Here is a 20,884-nt window from a genome sequence, read left to right as displayed (position 1 = left end):
TGCGGTTGGGCATGCCCTTGCCCTCATCGACCCCCCTGAAAACCCCAATGGGTCTGTCTTTATGTCCTTCCGCCCCTTCCTCCCACTCTGTTGCCTGCAGCTTCTTTGGCGGCAGCAACCTCGAATCCCTCCTTGCTTCCAGGAGGCTGGAGGAGGCGGGAGACGGGCTAGGCGAGAAGTGAATGGAAAGCACAGAGAGAGGGAGAGAGGAAGGGAGGGCATCTGCGCCTGCGGGCAATCTTATATCTGTCTTGCCCTTTCTGTCCCCTTGACACCGCCCGCCTCCCCCCCCCACCCCCGTACACATGCATTCCAAGCCCCCTGGGAGGGAGGGTGGGGGAGGTGAGGGGTGTGGAGGAGGACTGGCAGAGGAGAGTCCACCCTCCTCCCCTGGCAGGGCGCTCGGGGTGGTCATTTTAGCAGGGAAGGGGCGGAACTCAGGAAACGTCCACAGCCCCTCTCCAGCTCTATTTGCCAGCCCGCGCCGCCCCCTCGCCTGGGTCTCCTCTTCTGCCTGGAGACGGCAGCGAACAGACAACGGAACCCGCCGCCGCACGCTGCCACGTCGCGCTCAGAAATCCCCTCCCCCACAGCGGACCCACAAGCCGATTACACACACGGGGTACAGATCCACAAGCACCATTACGGTCAACGCACACCATTATATATGCACGACGGTGTTGCCGCATTTAACAATTATACACAGACTCTCGGGCACTGACCCAAAACCAACACGCAACACAATAATCGCCTCCGATCCCGCTCGTCTTCCAGCATACAACTGTGAGCTCATCACTTCATCCACACACGCCAGGAGCCCCCATCTCTTACATAGAAACGGTGAACCTTTCAGAAGAAATCTTTTAATTTTTTTCAAAGAAAAAAAGCCATATAAATATTAGAGTATAAAACTTGCGTGAGACACAGGAAGGGGGTGGGGTGGGGAGCTACGTGACTATGCAAAGAGAAGCGCTTAGAGGAGTCAGGACGCGGGAGGGGGTCGCCGGAGCGCGTGGACACAGCACAAAACACAGCACGGGCCGCCGCAGGCAGATTCGGGGACAGACGGCTGCGTGGAGCCCGCCGCCCGCGGCCCACTCGCCATTACGGAAAAGCACGCCGCACTATACACTATTGGCTATTCTACACCAGCCGAAAGGGGGGGGGGGCTCTACACCACTGCAAGGGCCGGGTGGGGTTCTCGCGAAGCCCCGCTGCGTGAACGGGACGCCGGGGGCAGAAGGGGTGGACAGAGGAAGATCTATGCACAAGGAGGCACTGGGGAACTTTAACCAGGCTCTGGCCACGAGGGATCGGACTGGGGGCCTGGGCAGTGGCCTTCACAGAGATGAAATGGCACCTGTCGAGGTGAAGGACTGGGGTTGCTGGATGCAGGGGCCCTGTGGAGAAGCAAGCCCTGATCCTGGGCTGACACTTTCCACTTGGTCCCTGCTCTAGCTCCTTTCCTTCCCAACCCAGGGACCAAAAATGGTCTAGCTGGCCCTCCCTTCCTGCTGGGGCCACACTGATCCTTCCACCAGCAGCACCTCTGGAGTACCCAGCACCCACAGAGGCCCCTCTGACCTCTCCAGGGGACCTGGTCCCAAACCTGCTCAGAGCTTCCTTGGACCATAATGCCAGTTTAAATCCACTGGTGCCCGTAGCTCAGCCCACCGCTGGCTGCCTGGGCTGCCCTGTATATGATAGATGAGGGTCCAGCCTGGTGCTTGGCTTATGGCTGGGATTTGGGGATCTGGTCAGTACCCTGGGGGCATACAGAGCCTCCAGCAAGACCCTGTTAACTGATGGATCAAGCTTTGTCCGTCCCCCCATACACACACACACAGACACACACACACACCCTTCCCTTCTTTATCTTACCACCCCATACTGTCTTAGAACATGCAGTGAAGTCTCTTGTTTGGGGAGGGGGAAGTCACAGCATGCAGTGGGAACATCAAACAATGAAAACCAAAAGACTGGTCCCCAGGGTGTTGGGAAGAGGCATGGTAGCAAAATGCCCTCCCTAAATCCGGCATCAGTACCATGGGAATGGTGACCACATCTCCCAAAACCTGAGCTTGGCCTCAGGTCCTGGAAGGAGGTGAAGGGACTGGCACCAAACCATGCTTTGGGGGAAGTCTGAGAATTGAAGGAGAGGCCAAGAGGTCATGATGCCCTTCCAACTCTTCAGAACTACGAGCCTTTTTAGGTCACCAGGTACCTCAACACCCCCAAACAACTTAAGAAAGAGGAGCTGTTGAGGAGGAGGGTGGGGTGGGTCGGGTAGGAGGGAGGCAGGGGATGGATGGGCCCGATTGAATTTGGAAGATGGAGGAGTTCAGCTGTAACTGAAAGGGGTGTGATAAATGGTGTCTACACTAACCCACTACCCCCATGGGCACAGCAATTGATTGGATGGGGGTTCCCAGCAGAACTCCCTTTGCATATTCAATCCCCTGGGGGCAGAGGGGGGGTGTTGACTGGGCACTTGTTTCTGTTTCCCAAGGGGAGCATGGCCTGGGCCCCTACCAGTATCCTGGGGGTGAGCCCTGAAAATCCGAGGCCTGGGCACAGGTAGGGAGAGGCTGGGCTGGTTGGGGAGGGAGGCTGCCCTGTGGCTCCAAGGCCTGGCCTCCGCATTACTTCTTCTCCTTCTTGCCCGACTTCTTCTTGTTGCCGTTGCCACCTGCCGGGGCCTTGCCATCTCGCTTGCCAGCTGCGTTGGTCAGAGTGGCATTGCTGCCGGGGATGTAGACGTTCTGGCGGTAGTCGGGCACGTGCTGCAGGGTGAACTGGGGTCCGTAGCGGGCACTCAAGCCCATGGTGCCGGCACTCCCTCCCAGGGTGGAGCTCCCATCAGCGGCTTCTGCAGAGACAAGGGAAGGTCAGGGGCTAAACTTCAGGGTCCCCAACAGTTACTCTCTTATAGCACAAGCAGTTATAGCACTGGACACACCATCCCACCCACAAAGGGGTAGGGCTAAGAGGCTCTAGCGTGACCACCTAGGTTTCATTCCTAGTTCTTTTACCTAGTCAACTGTGATCCTAGTCAAGTGTACCTAACCTCCCTATGTCTCCTCAGTTTCCTGAACTGCAAAATGGGGATAATAATAGTACCTATCTCTTCTGGTTTTCGCGAAGGCTAACCAAGATTACATATGTAAAGCATGTAGACTAGTGACTTCAAACATGCTAGCTGTCATTTCTCTCAGGGCTGAGACACTGCTCTCAAGACCTTGCCCTAGCCCTTCTCCAGGCAGCCTCTCTGGTCTCCACACTAGACCACAGACTCCTGGGCGACCAAGACCATGGTTCGTGCAGGTTCCCATCCTGTTCCACCCAGTGCCAAGCACAGACCGGGCATTGAGTTGTTCTCTTATGAGTTAGGAGTAGGTGCTTTTCCAGGGATTCATTTCGTAACAGCAACCAGTGCCTACTGTGTGCCAAGCACCTTGCTAGATGTTGCACATGCATGACGGCTTTTTACCTCAACTCAACACTCCAGGGACGTGTGTGCTCTTATCCCCGCTTTACAGATGAGAGAAGCAAGGGTCAGAGAAGGTAAAAGACTAGCCCAAGGCCTACGAGCCAGGACAGGTGAGAGCAGGGGTGAGGCCTAAGTGTATCTTAAGTGTATGCTGTAGGGTATGGTCACCACCACCACCACCACCAGAGGCCTGCACCTCATCGCTGCTCTGAGGATACAGGAGGGGGAGAGAGGCTGAGAAGATGATGATCCCAGGACCAGATGTCTTAGGTACAATGTAGGCACAGGCTCACAGTGTCAGAGTAGGTGACATCAGAGAGAGCCTGTAGCCCAACTTCCCATCCTGCACAAGAAGAAACTGGGGTCCAGAGAAGTGCAAATTCTGACTCTGGCTCAGTGTCACCTGGGAGCTTGTGAGAATCACAGACTCAGAATCTGCATTTTAACAAGATCTCCTGGTGATGTGTATGCACGTTAAAGGGAGAGAAGCACAGAAGTACCTACCTCCCTGGGTTTCTGTGAGGATTCAAGGAGACAGCGCTTCATCCAGTGAAGCACTTGGTAAGAGCTCACTAAACGTCAGCTGCTGCCGCCAGCACCACCACCATCACCATACTGCGCGTCACTGCTTCCATCCTACATGCTCCCGTACCGCCTCCCCAGGGGGCGACAAACCAGGAGTTTTGATGACTCTGGCAGAGCTCATGAAGCCTCTTGCTGGAGTCCTCCCGCAGTTGGAGAGTTAAAGCCCCAGGAGTGCCCAGCCCAGCCCCCATATAGCAGAAGAGGTTCCCCCCACCCTGCCTCCCTCCACCCTCACCCCAGACCCTGGGAGTGGGTAGAGAGGGCGACTCAAGCCGGAGAGGCTGAGTAATCCTGGGACACCAACCAGGGATAGAGAAACAGACAGGAAATATTTTCAAAGAACAGCACCAAAGGGGGAGGGGCAAAAGAGGAAGCCGAGGAGAGATGAGCCCCGGCCTTTCCCCCTCCTCACTCCAGCGCTCAGGTTTCCACAGCCTCCATTTCAAACCCCAAAACTCCGCCGTCCGAGGGCCTTCAGGGGGCGGGGAAGTAGGTTGGGTGGGAGGGAGCAGCGCCCACTTCCTCCTCTCCTTCCTCCGGCTGCGCCCCTCCCCCAGCCCTTTCATTGCACGGACGTTTCCTCCGTTTTCCCTAATTAATTCCAGGAGGGAGCGGGTCCTCGACCGCGCTGCTCCCTCCCCTCCCCGTCCCCCCGGAATGGAAGCAATGGGGGAGGGGGCCCAGATCCGGCTTCAAGAGCCAGGGTTCCAGAGTGATTTAGGGGTCAAGAGGGGAGACTGTCAGAGGCGCCAGAGAGAGACAGAGAGAGGGAGAGAGAAAGGGGAAGAAATGGGGAGAAACAGGGAGAAGGGAGGCAGAAAGAGAAAGCTAGGAAATAGGCTTGACTGGGTAACTGCAAGCCAGGCCCACCCACATCCTACATGCACCCACGATCTCTAAGGAGCACCCTAAGGGGCACCCGAGCAGATGAAATGACAAAGCGAGCCCCGCCACCTCCTCCCCAGAAGCCCAGACCTGATGTTAGCCTGGGCCCTACAGGATGCAGTGAAGCTGGGCTGGACCGGGAGGGAGGAAGATGGGGAAACCCAGAGTGTAAGAGAAACGGGCTGCCCTTGAGTTCCGTCCGGTCAGCTCTGCCGCGAAGGAGCCAGCCGTGTGACCCTGACCGAGGCCCTGCCTGACCCCGACCTCAGTTGGATTGAAGGCTCTGACCTTCTGTGGAATCAAGTCTCCAATGGCCCCCCCTACCTTCTAACCCTGCAAGACCTACACTGGGCAGGAACCAGGATCTTCCCTGAGTCCAAGGAGAAACAGATTTTGAAGAGCAGCAAGAAAGAACCTGGGCATCCTCTGGCCTGGAGGAGGTGAGAGCGCTGCCAGCCTCTCTCCTCAGGGAAGCACCTCCCAGCCCCATCCTCCCCGCTCCTCCCGCCCTGCCCTCCCCACCCCGGGGCTGAGGGCGCAACTCCAAGCAGTCCAGGAGGCCCGGTGAGACTCAGCCAGGGCCAGCTGAGCCACAGGCTGCAGCCTCCTTGAGAGCACACCTCCCCCTCAAAGGTTTATTTAAAAAGCCTCCCAAGTATACTTGCTCTCCCGCCTGCTTACTCCTCCTCAGCAGCCCCACAGGCCTGGCTGGGCTGGACTCCAGGAACCTCTCTGGCTCCAGGGCCAGGAAGGGGGTGTGAAAGTGAGAGTAGGGGCTGACCCTGCCACCTCCACCCCCAAGGTCCATCCCCCCAGCTGACACCCGGCTCGGGCCCTGTGTGGGCCAGAGGGGTGGAGCCCTGACAGGGGAGCCAGACTGCGGTGACCCGGGGGCCTTCTGGAAGGGTCTGGGGCTATAAATACTGATTCCATTTCTGTTTTTAAAATCTGGATTTAGGCTAAAAAGTCTGCTTCCTGGCCTTAGGGCTCAAAGCCACAACAGCTAAAATATACCTTACTGTCTGTTTACTTCCCTCAAGAACCCAACTTGGCATCTCCTCAGACCCAGCTAACTCCCTCTTTCCTACTCAGTATCTGGCCTCTCTAGAGCTACAGCAGCTCTCCCACTCCCACTCCCATGCCAAACCGGGGTCAGCTCTGTCCCAGAAGGCTGGCCCCCCGCCCCTTCTCCCTTCCACTTCACCACCCACGGCCTCGCCCCACTGGTCCTCACAGACATCCGGGGAAGGCTTGCCAGATTTAACAAATAAAAATAAAGGGTGCCCAGTTAAATCTGAATTTCATATAATTTTTTTTTAGTACAGTATGTCCCAGTCCTAACGTTTGGAACCTACTCATGCTAAAATATGACTTGTTGTTTATCTGAAGTTACAATTAACGGGTCATCCTGTATTTTATCTAGAACCCTCATCTGGGAGAATAACGCAGCATTAAGAGAAGTTCGGCTTCTAAACTTATTCAGCTAAAAGGGAAACTGAGGCTGAATGGAAAGGCAGACACAGTCGCTGGTATACAAAGGGCATGAACTTAGGAGTTGGGCTGGCTTAGAATTTCCAGTTTGCAGCTCAAAATGGGGGCCCTGGAGCAAGCGACTTCTTGGTTCCCTCATCTGTCAAATGGAAGGAATTAGACCTGCCTTGCAGAGCTGGTGAGAGGATCCACTGACATGTGGCCCATCAGGTTTGCCTAGCATCAAGTTTGGGGCAGCACACAGGCACAACTGTAGTGATTACAGTTCTGACTTTACTTGGTTCTCTACCCACCAGGCCTCCAGACATGCTGGACAGCCGGGCTCTCGGTTCACTATGTAAGGCCACTGCCGGCTTCCATATAAGCCCAGGACTGGCTTCTCCAGAAGCTAGTCCTTATTAGCAGGCGTTATTCTAACTCTACCTTCTATCCCACCATGGGTCAAAAAAGATAATCGTTAATCAATTTTCACCATTGCATATCATGCCCTTCCTCTCTGCCAATCCTATGCTGAGGCCTTACATTCTGCCCTCACGACACCACAGTGAGATCTGTTATTATCGTTCGGATTTTGTAGTCAGTGAAACTGCGGTCCAGGGGGCTTAGTCACTTGCCTGATGACTCACAGCTTAGTGGTGGCACGAGGATTTGAATCCAGGCTGGCCTGCCTCCAAAGCCTGTGCTCTTAAGTACTAATGATATTATTCCGCCCCCCTCCGTCCCCACTGGCTCAGGACTCTTCTTACTTTTCAGGGATGAAAACCATCACCTGAATCTCTATTGTTGAAGTTCTTTGTTAGCCTTGTGGGAAAAGCAAAATCCTGCTCTGCAAGTGGGGGCAACCAAAAAAGACAGTGTGTGCTCTGGACACTCATGTCCAGAGTGTGTGCTCCCTGCTGGGAGTATCCACACCCACTTCCATGGATTGAGGGCATGTATGTGCCAGGCCCAGTTCTATGTGCTTTACGGTATCATCTCACTGAATCCTTACAACAATCCTTTGAGGTCGCTGTCCCCATTTTCTCGTCTGAGGAAACTGAGGTTTAGAGAGATTAAGCAAACTGATCAAAGTCACAAAGGTAGTTAGCGGCAGAGCTAGGACCTGACCTATAGTCCCTTCCAAGGCTAGAATTTTAACCACTACTCCCTACTTCTCCTGCAAGGATCTTTCCCTGTTCATTCCCCTCTGGGCATCCCAGGACCACCCCCATCCCTCAGCTATTCCCTAACCCGGCTTTATATCCTGGAATTATGGGCTGCCTCAGATCGGCTGAAAGGTCCAGAGGAACCACATAGGTGGAAAGCCAGTCTCAGGGCACGGTGCTGTGGGATGCACCCCAGAACCCCAGGTCTCCCACCCCACACATGCTGGCACAACTTACCACTGGCGGAGGCCAAGATCATGGCTTGCAGCATCTCTGTGTCAAACTGGTTGTTGGGCCAGGTGCCGGTTTCATCGCCATTTTGGGATCTGCGGAGAGAATGGGATGGTGATCACGGTCTCCCAAGCCACCAGCTCATGCCCCTCCTGTCCTCTCCCAGGGCTCCCACATCCAGTGCCTATCCCCAGCCCATGCCCAAGACCTGCTCCCTTCCAGCAAGGTAGGAGGCAGATTATACAATCCTTCAGAAGCCAGACCCCGCCCCATTTGCCAGTCCCCCAAACCAGCTTTCTACTGTTTCAGACACCATGGCCCTTCGAGGGAGAGGGCAGGATGCACTGAAGCTTGCCCCGCCTTGAGGGAGCAGTGGCTCACAGTGAGGGGAGCAGACCCTCTCCTGAGGACAGTGAGGGTGGGAAACGGGAGAGAATGTACCAGAATTTGACAAAGGTGAGAGGACCTCGGGGGAGAGGCTGGGGGCCCCACGAGACAGGGAGAGAGGTTTCTAAAACTCAAGTCTGATCACTTCAGTGGCTCGCTGAGCCCTCAGGATAAAATCCACAGGCACACAAGGACCAGCCCCTCCTATTTCACAAGAACACCCCCAACCTCGCTCTCAAACATTCTATCAGAAACCTTTTCTGAGGCGCTTTCCCTAATTCTTCAAACTCTCTCTTGCGGCACACCATTCCCTAGAATGCAAGTTCCCTACCTCTGCCTTGGTAACATGAATAGGTTGCCAGAGGGGACCCCTAAGCCCACCCAGCCTGGGTTAGGTGCCTCCGCTGTGCTCCCACCCCCACTGTCTGCCCTGCGGTGGCTCTAGTCCCACTGTGACTGCCACTGTCCCCACCTGTCCGCTCCACCCCCAGACCCAGCTCCTTGAGCTCTGGGACCAGGACTGTGCCCGTTTTCTACTGAAGCACCTAGTTAAGAGCTTTAGATGCTCTAAACATTGAGAAAAACACGAGGTGATTCCTAATTGTTAAAAATGTTAATCTGTAAAAGAACTCTAAGGGATGCTAGCCCAACTTGGATTTTTCCCATAGTAACTATTTCCATGCTTTGGGGGGGAATTTTCAGGGATCAAATGATTTCCATTTTTGAGGGGAAGGGGAAGCAGCCTGACACACACGTCTATTAGTCGACCTTTGCACCATCTGGAACACTAAAGTTCCTCAATAAATGTTTGTTGCCTGAATGAATGGGGAAAGCCCTGCCCAGAAAGTTAGGCTCACTATGAGGTAAGAAGGGTTTGGCACCAGGGGAGGGGCTGCAGGGAATGCCTTGAAGGCAAGAAAGAGTGTGTGTGTGTGTGTGTGTCTGTGTGTGTATTTTGTCACAGTGGCTGAGCACAGTCAAGAGCTGTTTTACAATTTTTCCAAGGTCTGTCCCTGCTTATGGTTTCCCCTGATCTGGAATTCCCATCCCCAGGCAGGTGGACTCAGTCTACGGCTCAGACCAGCTGCTGTGTGGTCCCCTCTACGGGGTCACAGCAAATGTAGAGTTAGGGTTGGAGGAGAAAGCAGGAATGTCATTTCTCCCTCCACAGAATGGGAAGAGCTGGGATTCTGGGTTCATTTATTCAATCAATATTCATTGAGCAAGTACTGTGTGCCAGACACAGGACTAGGTGCTGGGTTTGTAGCTGTGAACATGACTGAACTAGTCTGACTTCACCATGCTCGATCTCCATGGAGAGGCTGATATTAAATAATTACACAATAATTGAATTGTAATTGTGACAAGCAAGTGCTATGGAGGCAAAGAGCAGGGGTACAGGAGAGTTCTGCCTAGTTGGGGTTAGGGAGCCAGTCAGTCCAGGCTTCCTCAAGGAAAGGGCAGGGTATTTAAATCTGAAGAGGCTATCCAGGGGATCTGCAGGAGAATGCCAGCCAAACAAACGCAGGAGGAGTGATAGAAAATCAACACTGTATAACTGCTGATGTAAAAACCGATTCAGGCAAGGCTCATCAGTGAATATAAAAGCAGCGAAAGGTTGCTGCACAGTCTCATATATCACCCACAGATTACTTATTAATCACCAATATTTAAAAATATCTTTGTAACAGAGAGATCTGGGAATACCACTTTAACCCAGGGAACAAACTGACAGGAAATGATTCCCAGCAGAAAGTGTACAATGACCCCCACGCAGTATTCTTATCAGACTCTGTAAGCTGATCTCACCATGAGAAAATGATCAGCAAATCCAGACTGTGAGACATTTTGAAAGACAACTGGCCTGGACTCTTTAAAACATGTCTATGTCTTAAAAAAAAACAACCCTCCAAAAGGTAAGGAGGCTGTTTTAGATTAAAGGAGATGAAAGAGAGGTAGCAAGCAAATGCAATTCGTGTTCCTTGATTGAATTCTGGAGTTAAAAGAAAAAAAATACAGGTTGAAAGGACATTTGGGGAACATTTATGAAAATCTGCTAGTAGACTGTATATTATTGCATTAATGTTAAATTCTTCAAATGTGATCATTCTTTTGTGTTTATGTACGAGAATGTTATTGTTATCAGGAGAGAGATACTGAAGTGTTTCAAATGTTATGATGTCTGCAACTCTCAAATGGTTCAGAAAAAAAAGTGTGTGAGGTGTGTGTGTGTGTGTGTGTGTGTGTGTGTGTGCGCATGTTGAGAGACAGAGAGAGAGGAGAAAGTAAATGTGCAAAATATTAACAATTGATGAATCTAGGTTTAAAAGAGTATTTGGATGTTCATCATATGATTCTTTCAACTTTGAGAAGTTTGAAGCATTTCAGAGTAAAAAACTGAGGGGTAAAATTAAGCTAACTAGGAGAAGCGTAGTGTTGTGAAAGCTTTCCAAGCAGAGGGAGCAATACGCCCCAGCCTCTGAGGCTGGGAGGACCTTGGTGAGTTCACACCACTAAGAGAAAACCAGTGTGGCTGCCATAAGGCGCAGTGGTGTCAGGGCCTGGGGCTGCAGAGTGTACACTAAAGGTTTTGGTCTCATCCTAAGAGCTCTGGGAAGCCACTGAAGTATATAAAAGGGGGGTTGTCATGATCGGATTTAAGTATTTAAAGGTCATGGTTGCTCCTATGAGAAGACTGAGCGTTGGGGGTACCTCTGGGAGGACGGGAGCCCAGTGATGGAGCCTCAGCCACCTCTGTCTCCATGAAAATCCAGGAGTCCTTACTTGCAGGCAGACTGAGCTCTCTCTGGGCCTGCCTGGGGGCGCAGGGCTGAGGCAGGTGGCCTCAGGCCGAGGTGAAGGGCCTAATGGGGAAAGAGTGGGGAGATCAGGTAGGGGGGTGAGCAGCAGGGAGAAGAGCTTTGGGGCTGTGGGGTAGACAACAGGGTCGGACACCAGGTTAGGATACCCTGTGGTGGTGGGTGATGGTGTTGAGGGAATAAAGGTGAGTGGAAGGGTGGGCCTGGAACCATGATGGCCTGGGCGGAAAGGATTCTTGGGAAATGATTGAAGGCTAGAGGCCAAGCACGTGGGCAGGAGATGAGTAGAGAGACAGACTTCTTTTTGAACCATTTACTCAGAACTTCTTATTTCTGGGTAGTGGGCTGACTAAATTACATACATATTGTCTATTTCAGCCTCAGAACCACCTACAGATTAGTGTTATTATCCCTATTTCCCAGCAGATGAAACTGGGCTCAGAGAGGTTGAGAGACTTTCCCAAAATCACACAGCTGGCAACAGGCAGAACTACAACCTGTACCCACTATGTGCCAGTGCCTGTGACAGGCCCTAGGATTTAAGAGGTGATATGATTCTTGCCCTAAGAAGTTTGTATTCTAGTGTGCTGTGTGCGTGTGTGTGTGAGGGGCAGTCCCAGAGGCTGGGTTATAAAATTATGAGTGCTTTTTCTTTTAAACTGTTTTCTCTATTTCTCATGTTTCTATAATGAGCGTGGGTTATTTTATAAGCAGAAAAAAAATAAGATGCTATTTGTTTGTTGAATGACTGCCCAAACTGAGGGAGAGCAGGGATAGTGTCTCTCAGCGGAGGTGGAACAGAAGGGGAAACGGCAGTGTGGAGCCATCCAAGGAGAACAGTGTGGGGACCAGGGAAAGCCAAATGGAGACCCTCCTCTGGGCAGAGGCTGGGAACAGCTGCAGGGCGGGGCCTGGGGTACAGCCTGAGAAAGGAGAACTGGCTTGCTGGGCTCAGGGCTTGAGACAACAGCTGTTGGGATCAGCAGCCAAAAGGAGGACCTGAGCAGGGGGTAGTGGTGGAGAGGAGCAACACCTGGCAGGCAGGGACTTCCTTTTGTCTAGGCAATGGGACAGGGCGCTGGCTTGAACTTGAACCAGGTTTACTGAAGAACTCGACGCTAGCCCTGCTCTGAACCTGGTGTCCCAGTAGCCAAGGTAGGCCAGAGAAGCAGTGGGGAGCCAGAACCAGGCTTAGACTGAATAAGAGAAATCTCCCCTCTTCATCTTCTCACCCTCATTGACTCCTCAGAATGGCAGCAAAGAAAACCTGCATCATTCTGCTGAGCCTGAGAGGCCTCACCACAGGACCTTTGCACATGCTCTTCCCTCCACCTGGAATGCTCTTCCCTGTTTCCTTCAGCTGGTTAATCCACAGTCTCATTTCCTCCTGGATGTCCTCCTGCTCCCTGACCAGGTCAAATCCCTATTTTATACTCTCACCACCAGGAACTGCTCTTCACAGCACTTACGGTAGCTGTAATCTTACTATTTTTTTTGAGTAATTATTTGGTTCATATCTGTCTCCCTCAACACACTGTAAACTCCCTAAGGCAGAGGTTATGTCTATCTTATATCTCCTACACCTAGAATACTACCTGTCCTACGGTAGGTGCTTATTAACTATTTATTGAATGAACAAAAGGGGGAAGTTATAGTTGCTGGACTGGGCCCCTAACATTTGACTTCATCTGGGCCCCTGTGCAGCTGAATCATAAATGTTTGTTCCATCCCCCTCAAGTTAACTAAGGAAGGGAGAGCCCTGCACCTTCTCCTCCATCTCCCCAAGAGCTCCCTCATGTACCTTAGGCCACCAAGTCTCTCATTTGATGAAAAGGGACTTGAGGCAGCCAGTCTAGAAGGCACGTAAGAGTCAAACGGCTAATAAGGACCTGCTGTAGAGCACAGGGAACTCTACTCAATACTGTGTAATGACCCATATGGGAAAAGAATCTAAAAAAGAATGGATATGTGAATATGTGTAACTGATTCACTTTGCTGTGCACCTGAAACTAACACAATATTGTAAATCAACTATACTCCAATAAAAATTATTTTAAAAAAAGGAGTCAACTGGTGGGGCTCTCAAGTTCAGCAGTGAATTCCGCTTCAGGGCCAGTATACGGCCTGGGGTAGCAGTGGGTAACGGGAACATGAATTGCCCTGTACTTCTCATCACCTCAGCTCAAACGGCACTTCCTCCTGGAGGTCTCCTCTATCCCCCTCCCCCATTACACTCACATGACCCTCCTCCCAGAACTTGCTATGATTTGTAACTAGAAATTTTTTTAGTGTGATTTGTTGTCAATTTTCTGTGTTCCCTGCTGGCATGGCAACCTGTAAGTGCAAGGATCGTGTCTGCTTGTTCACTCTTACAGGCCAATGTTTAGCACAGGGCCTGGCTCATAGTATATGCTCAATAAATATTTGTTGAATGAATAAATACATGAACGAATACATGAACGACCTAACGGATAAACCTGTGGGAAGGCTGGCAAGACCAGCAGGGAGAAAGGAGAAAGCTGGGGTCAAGGGAGGGGCAAGGGCAGTCCAAGCCATCTGGTTTGCTGCCTTCTAGGGGCCTGCTAGGATCTAACTGCCTTGAGACCTCGGCAGGACTCACATGCCCAGGAGCTGGAGTCTCCACCGTACACCAGGGTGTCCCGGGTTCTTGTGGCAGTGAGGGCTCAGCATCTGGGGAATGTGGGCAGCAAGTGTCCAACCAGCGAGGAGGTGGGGAAGGCAGCCCAAGCTCTGCCCTCCGTCTCCTGGGCTTCTTGGACTCCACCAGGCTCCCAGGGTCACCAGACTTCTAACAGGGAGGCCTGGCCCAGAGCTGACCCCACTCCCCTCAGACCAACTGCAGGTCTTTTGCTGAAGTCTTCCTCCCCTCCACCCCACCCCCGCCCGCTCGCCCCAGGGAGTTCCTGTCGTAGCAGGAATTCATACCAGATTGATCTGAGCAGCTGGGGCAGCGTGGATGGGAGGGTGTATGGTGGAGAGCAGAGATCAAACGCTCTGTCTGTGAGGGGCTGGGGAGGGAGAGAGCCTGGGGGGCGGGCATGTGTGTGCTGGCTTGCCCACAAGATTTAGGAAATGAGAGACAGAGAGAGGGACACAGAGTAAAAGACAGGATAAAAGAGAAAGAGAGAGAGATAAAGAAAGAGCAACAGAGAAAGAGACCCATTAAGGCAAAAAGAGACAGACAAGAGACTTAGATATACAGAGAGAGACAGAGACAAAGACAAAGGAGACACAGAGAGGCTGAGAACAGAGAAGAAAGGAGAAACAGTGAGAGGGAGAGAAAGAGACTGGAGACAGAAGAACACCAGGACACTAGGAAATGATGAAAGAAGGAGAGACAGAAGAGAGGTCAAGGACAGAGACAGGGAAGCAGAGACAGAGGGAAAAGGAGAAACAGAGACTGAGACTAAGGCGGAGTCACGTTTATTCATCGATTCCACATTTATTGAGCACCTAGCCATAGCAGGCGCAGCAAGAGGCACAGATCAGTGCAAGTAGACACAAATGGTAGGGACCGAGATACAGCAATAAAGAAAGAAACTGAGATCGAGACGAGAAAGAGAGGGAGAGGCAGAGATTGCAAACTAACATGGAGACTGAGCCAAGGACGGTGAGAGAGTGTCCGAGACAAAGGGCCTGCAGGCAGAGAAGGCTGCAGGCTCTCCGTCCCCAGCCCCACCGCCAGCTGCCTGACCTCCCTCCCCTCAGCCTCGGCTCTTTCCTGCCGGCTCAGGAGGAGGCTCTGGCTGCTGACAGCTCCTCCCCTCCTCCTCCTGTCCCAGATTCCTCTGCCTGAACCCCAGTCAGGACGGAGGCCAGCCAAATCTGGAGCAGGAGGATGGAGCCGGTGGATAGGTATAAAAACCTTCCTCTCCGCCCAGAGACCTCCTTGAGACCATCCTTTGCTCCCACGGAGCCCCCAAGATACAGGAGAAGGTTTGTGTGGTGGGGCGCAGGGAAGGGATGAGTGTGTGAATTGCGTTTCCAAAATAGCCAGAGTAGGAGCGTCTTCCTTCTGGGGTTTGTGTACCAGCCGCCAACGTACCCAAACCTCCCTGAAATCTGGAACTGAGGGAGGAAGCCATTTGTAGCGAATGCTGAGCCCTCCCCCCATCTCCTCCCACGTCATCACTGAGAAAAATGTCGCAGAGGAGAGGGTGGGCTGGAGAGGCAGTCACCTACCCGCTGGTGCCGGGTCTCTGGGCCTGGGAGAAACGCCAGTCCGTGTTGGGCGGGGCTTGCTGTGGAGAAAACAGAGGGAAAGGGGCTGAGTACCCAAATGGGGTAAGATGAGGGCGAGGTAGGCTCATTTTCAAAGACAAAATACACCTCAGGTCTCAGAGGTCTGAGGTAACAAAGAGATAAAATCACAGTTATCTGACCACAGTGAGCAAACCCAGATTCCTTTCCTAAGGAACCGGCCCCTTCCTCCCTGCCCCCAGACTCAGAACTTCTGAGCAGAGATTCAAGGGCTGAAAGCATCTTCTGTGAAACCGGGGGGAGGGGTGCAGAGAAGGCCCCCAAAAGTCACAGAGGTTTTTACATGAGAATTCCACCGGCCCTAGAAAGAATTTCATTCAGCTCCTCAGCTGGGAACAAAGCATCCTCTGCGGCAAGATGGCTGCTGCTCTGGGTAACCCTTTTCATGCCAGGTTGTGCCTTTACACATTCAGAAGGACACCCCCTTCAGACCCCTGGCTCTCAAGGATCCCTTCCCACAGCTAAATACATTATTAATTTAGGAGTTATGCCAGACTGGGCCTTTGGATGGCAGGGCATCCAAGCCCCAGGACACCTCCCACCCCCAGAACTCTGTGCCAGACAATGGCTTTGACTAAGGAGGAGAGAACAAGGCAGCTCTGTCTGGAACAGAGAGAACTGCTGGGATGGAGCCTGGCAGAGATCAAGCTCCCACAGGCTCCAAGGAGAGCCAACGCAATCTCCAGGGCTCCCAAGGGGCAGATCTGTAGCCCTCTCCCACCTGGATGAAGGGGTGGGACTCTAGCCAGCCACTTCACTTCCAAGACCCTCCCAGCCTTTGCAGAGGGTGTATTATCCCATCACACACTCTCATGGAGCACTTGTAGAGCCATTTCCTCTCCATTCTGGGGTGCTCTGGTAATTGTCACACTCACTCCCAGGAGCAGAGAGGGAGGTGTGAGCACCTCCGATTACACTGGGGAGAAGGAAGACCCAGGGCTGCCAAATGACTCACTCTAAGTCTCACAGGTGGCAGTGATGTAAGCAGAACCCAGAAACTTAGCATCCCAGGTACAAGAGGAGTTACAAGCACCATTCTGGAGCTGCCATGGGGAAGGGCACAGGGATGTCCAGCTCTCAGTTACTATATTCTTAGACACAGCAGAATCTACATGGAGATGCAGGAACCATGACAGACTGGAGGACAGGAACTAGGCCAACTCACAACCTACATAAGGACAGCGGGTCCAAGTTTGTTCGATTAGGGATGCTCAGGAATAAGGAGCCCCAGTAGGCTTTCCTTCACGTGTTAGGCTCTAAATGGGAAAGAATGCCCCCCTTTGCCTCATCCCAGCAGACACAAACCGTCTCTCCTGTTCTCCAGTTTTACAAGTACCAAGTGATTGAAAGCACAAATTCTGGAGTTAAGACAGACCTAGATTAGATCTTTTTCGACCACTTACCCTGTGAACTTGAGCAAGTCACTTGAGCTCTGTGAAACTCAGTTATAAGAGGGAGGATTCTAGTACCCACCCAACAAGTGTGGGGAAGAGCAAAGGAGACGTTGTGGTTCTCTAAGAGGAAGTTGTAGTAAGGCTCTCTCAATTAGCTATCAGAATCACATGGGGGTGTTGTTCCAAACTATAACTCTGATTCGAGGGGCAGGATGGGGTACGGACATATTTTGAATAAAAACTCCTGGAGTTACAGAAATGTGTGCTTTTTACCATTATAGTTTCCCCATGTATGCAAGCACCCTGCTGGCTTCTGGCAGAGAGAGGCCATGGCTTTCCAACAACCAGGGAAAGAAAGACTTGCCAGAGTGTCACTCCCAAAGCCCTGATCCTAGATCGCTGGGCACATGTGGTGACGACGGAGCCAAAAGCCTATGTCTTAGCGTCCAGAGCCCAGGTGTTCCAGGGTCCCACTTCCCACCAGAAGACAGGTCGGTGGTGCCACAGAGGGCCCAGGCGGCCTGTCCTATAGAGGCCTGTTCGCTCGTCCCAGGCCGGACCCCGCCGTGCCTTGGGCCACAGGGCAGCCTGGCCGACCCGAGCTAGGCTTCTGGGCTGGAGGCACCGCCGGCCTCCGCTCTGAGCCCTGGGCCCGGCGGGATCCGCCAGCCCGCGGGTCATAGAGTGCTGACCGCCCCGCGCCTAGAGCGCCCAGAGTGGCTACACTGCGGGCGACTCTGGCTCGTCAGGAGGCGACTGGTCCAGGTCCGGGCGGGGGCGGGAGGCGGCTCCAGAGTCGTCAGGGGCAGGACGGTCACAACTTGGGCGCGCTCAGTCAGTACCTCTGAGGCGAGCAGCAGGGTGGGAGGGAAGCTGTGAGCGGGCTGGAACAGCCAGTGTACCTGGCAGCGAGCGGCTGGCAGTAGAAGGCGGTGTACGCGGAAGGCCAAGTGCGAGGGGGCGTGTGCGTGCGCGGGTGAGGCGCAGCGAGGGCGCTGCGCCTGCTCTGAGGGCGCGCTTCTGCTCTGTCCACAGACGCGTTGGTTTGATGTGGGAATAAAGAGGGTTGGGAATAACAGCGAGGTCACAGGTCAAGGGAGTGGGGAGAAACCTAAGAAGAAACCTCAGGACCAGTGGAGCGTGCCCGCACCAGAGCCTCGGAGGCTGGCTGCAGGCGTGGATCTGTGACCGCCTCCACCCGGACCCCGGACCTGGCGGAAATCGCCAGAATGATCGTCAGGAAATCGCCAGACCGCAGGCTTTTCTGAATGTGGGGTCGGTCCTTTCCTGTCTCCCCCTCAACCACAATCACCATCACCTCCCCGGGCTCAGAACCCCATCCCTGCCTCGGCCACACCTCTGGTTCCACACAATCCGTCCAAACAGTCCCGACATTCGGGCCGAGCCCGCACCAGAGGAGCGGATGCCAAGTTCAAAGTCCCTGATGCGGCTGGGCGGCTTCTCCATTGCCGCCCCCAGGGATCGCGCTGAGCCCCTCACCTGGCTCCGCTCCCGCAGCGTGTTAGAGCGGGACCGGAAGGTGTCAGGCTCCTGTGCCAGCGCTGAGGGCTGCTGGACGCTGAGGGGCCTTAGAAAAGTGAAGTCACTGCCGTCCGAGGCTGGTGAAAAGCACGTCCTGTAGCAATGACTGTGCGAGTCTGTGGGCCGCAGCGTCACCTCCATGTACTTGAGTGTGCCGTCTGAGCTCACCTGTAGGTTGGGGCCGGACTGCTTATAGAACTCCCGGGAGGGCGAGTCCTGGCGCCCACAGCACTCACCCCCACCCCCATCCCCGTCTGCGTGCCCCCGAAGGCACTTAGCTGACAGAAAGGTGAAGGTGACTAAGGATAAGAGACTGACGGCCACAAGAGCCACAATGAGATAAAGGGTAAGGTCTGAATGCTCAGGAGGGTGTGTGAGGAAGTCGCTGGATTTGGGCATTTCCTCAGGGTCCTTATCCTCCAGAATCAGAAGCACTGTGGCTGTAGAGGAGAGTGAAGGGTCACCATTGTCCCTCACCAGGACCACCACCTGCTGGGTGTCAGGGTCATCCTCCAGTAAGGCCCGGGCTGTTCGCACCTCACCAGTGTGTGCAGACACCAGGAACAGTCCTGGGGCTGTGGACTGTGGCAACAGTGAATAGGAGAGCCAGGCGTTGTGGCCTGCATCAGCATCTACGGCTGTCACCTTGGTGACGAAGGAGCCAGGAGGGGCAGAGCGAGGGAGACGCTGGGGGACTGAGAGATCCCGGCCTGGTCTGGGGTGCAGCACGGCTGGGGCATTATCATTCTGGTCCAGGACAAACACATGGAGAGATGTGTTGGCATGCAACGGGGGAGAGCCAGCGTCTCGAACGCCCACCACGATCTGCAGCATCTGCAGCAATTCGTAGTCGAAAGTACGCTGGGCAAACACCCGCCCATCCTCAGGGTTGACATACACAAAGGAGGAGGCTGGGGCTCCCTGAATCTGATTCCCTACAATGAAGTAGGTGAGGCGAGCATTTTCCCCAGCGTCTGGATCAGAGGCAGCCACGGTGCAGAGAAGGGAGCCTGGAGGCCGGTTTTCTGGGATGTAAGCAGTGTAGAGCTGCTGGGTGAAGCAGGGTGCATTGTCGTTCACATCTGAAATGTTGAGCCTGACGGTGAGATGGGCGTGCAAGGGAGGTGAGCCCCCATCGCGGGCCAGCAGCTCAATGATATAGTGGGATGTGGCCTCACGGTCCAAAGGCTGGCTGGTTAGCAGTGAGTAGTGGTTCTCAGAAGGCTTAATCTGAAATGGCAGGCCCGAAGAGATATCAAGGCTCACTTCACCATTTCTCCCTGAGTCTCGGTCCCGCACATTAAATAATCCCACTACTATGCCCACTGGTGTGCTCTCCAGGACAGGGTTGACCAAAGAGGCCAACAGTACCTCTGGGGCGTTGTCATTCGCATCCGCCACATCCACTTGAATCACACAGTGGCCTTCCATGGCTGGCTGTCCTTGGTCACGGGCTCTTGCATGAATTTCATAGAAACTTGATTCCTCAAAGTCTATGGGACCCAACACACGGATTGCTCCACTGCTAGGGTCTAGGCCAAAGAGATTCCGCACTGCCTCAGATGTATGGTCTCCGAAAGAATAGTCTAGTTGGCCATTGGTGCCTTCATCTGGATCAGTGGCATTGAGGCGGAGCAGCAGTGTACCCACGGGCGCATTCTCTGGGAGTCCCACACGTAGAACTGAGGACTGGAAGGTTGGAGCATTATCATTGACGTCCAGCACAGTGATGGAGATAAGGGTGGTCCCCGAGCGGGGTGGGATACCCCCATCCACAGCAGTGAGCACCAGCTGATGGCTTGCCTGGGCTTCACGGTCCAGCTGCTGCTCTAGCACCAGCTCTGGGAACAGCTTCCCATCTTTTAGGGTCTTCACATTCAGAGAGAAGTGGCTACTGGGGCTCAGAGTATAGAAGCTCACGGTATTGGTACCCACGTCTGGATCCTGGGCACTATCCAGTGGGAACAGTGCCCCAAGTGCAGCTGATTCTGAGATGCGTATCTCTCGCTCAGGGGTGGCAAAGCTAGGAGAGTTGTCATTGAGATCCAGGATTTCTACCTCTACACGGATTAGTTCCAGCGGGTGTTCGGTCACCACCTGTAGTGGCAGCAGGCAGCTGGTGCTGGCTCCACACAGGCTCTCTCGGTCAATTTTCTGATTCACTGCCAGAGCACCACTCACCAAGCTCAGGGAAAAATAATGCCCACTCTCCTCAGAGCCCAACCGCAGCCGGCGGCTCAACAGATCTGTCAGCTTTAAGCCTAGATCCTGAGCAACGTTCCCCACCAGCGTCCCCGGCTCAGACTCCTCCACCACTGAGTAACGAAGCTGCCCAGACACCCAGCCCCAGGAGCACAAGGACAACATGCACAGCACTTGCCATTTCCCAGCGAGCTGCGGGGGTGTCTTGGGCCCCATGACCCAGAAGTCCCTTCCTGGACACTGACTCTGTGCTGTCCTGTCTCGAAGGCAGACCCAGGGCTTGGGATGTTGCAGCTGAAATCTCTTATGTCTCCTTCCAGCCTCTTAAAAAACTGCTCCGAGGTTTGTCTGCCTGCAGCAGTTCTTCTTAGTCACCAAATGGCGGGGGTGGGTTGGGGGGGGAGGGGAATCGAATCTGAGTGGAGCTGGGGA

At 53.6% G+C, this 20,884-nt stretch overlaps 1 protein-coding gene across 25 annotated transcripts in view; it reads right to left on the bottom strand.

Moving 5' to 3' along the window:
• Positions 1-847: 847 nt before the first annotated feature.
• LOC137221796 (protocadherin gamma-C4) overlaps positions 848-20,884 on the bottom strand; it is a 169,302-nt gene continuing 149,265 nt past the window's right edge. For 20 of the 25 annotated variants that reach the window (XM_067732030.1, XM_067732037.1, XM_067732026.1 and 17 more), the window contains 3 exons: positions 15,237-15,295; positions 7,834-7,922; positions 848-2,869 (listed from right to left, as the gene is read on the bottom strand). In XM_067732030.1, coding sequence (XP_067588131.1) covers positions 2,643-2,869; positions 7,834-7,922; positions 15,237-15,295 — 375 coding nt within the window. In that variant the 3' untranslated portion in view covers positions 848-2,642. Of the gene's footprint in view, positions 2,870-7,833; positions 7,923-15,236; positions 15,296-15,505; positions 15,647-18,208; positions 20,843-20,884 lie in introns of those variants that run through there. The other 5 variants (XM_067732018.1, XM_067732053.1, XM_067732050.1 and 2 more) reach the window with 5 other exon arrangements.

Source organism: Pseudorca crassidens, chromosome 3 (genome assembly GCF_039906515.1).
Source record: "Pseudorca crassidens isolate mPseCra1 chromosome 3, mPseCra1.hap1, whole genome shotgun sequence".
NCBI lineage: Eukaryota > Metazoa > Chordata > Mammalia > Artiodactyla > Delphinidae > Pseudorca > Pseudorca crassidens.
The sequence above is the reverse complement of the archived record's forward strand: the minus strand, read 5'-3'. Positions and strand labels throughout refer to the sequence as shown.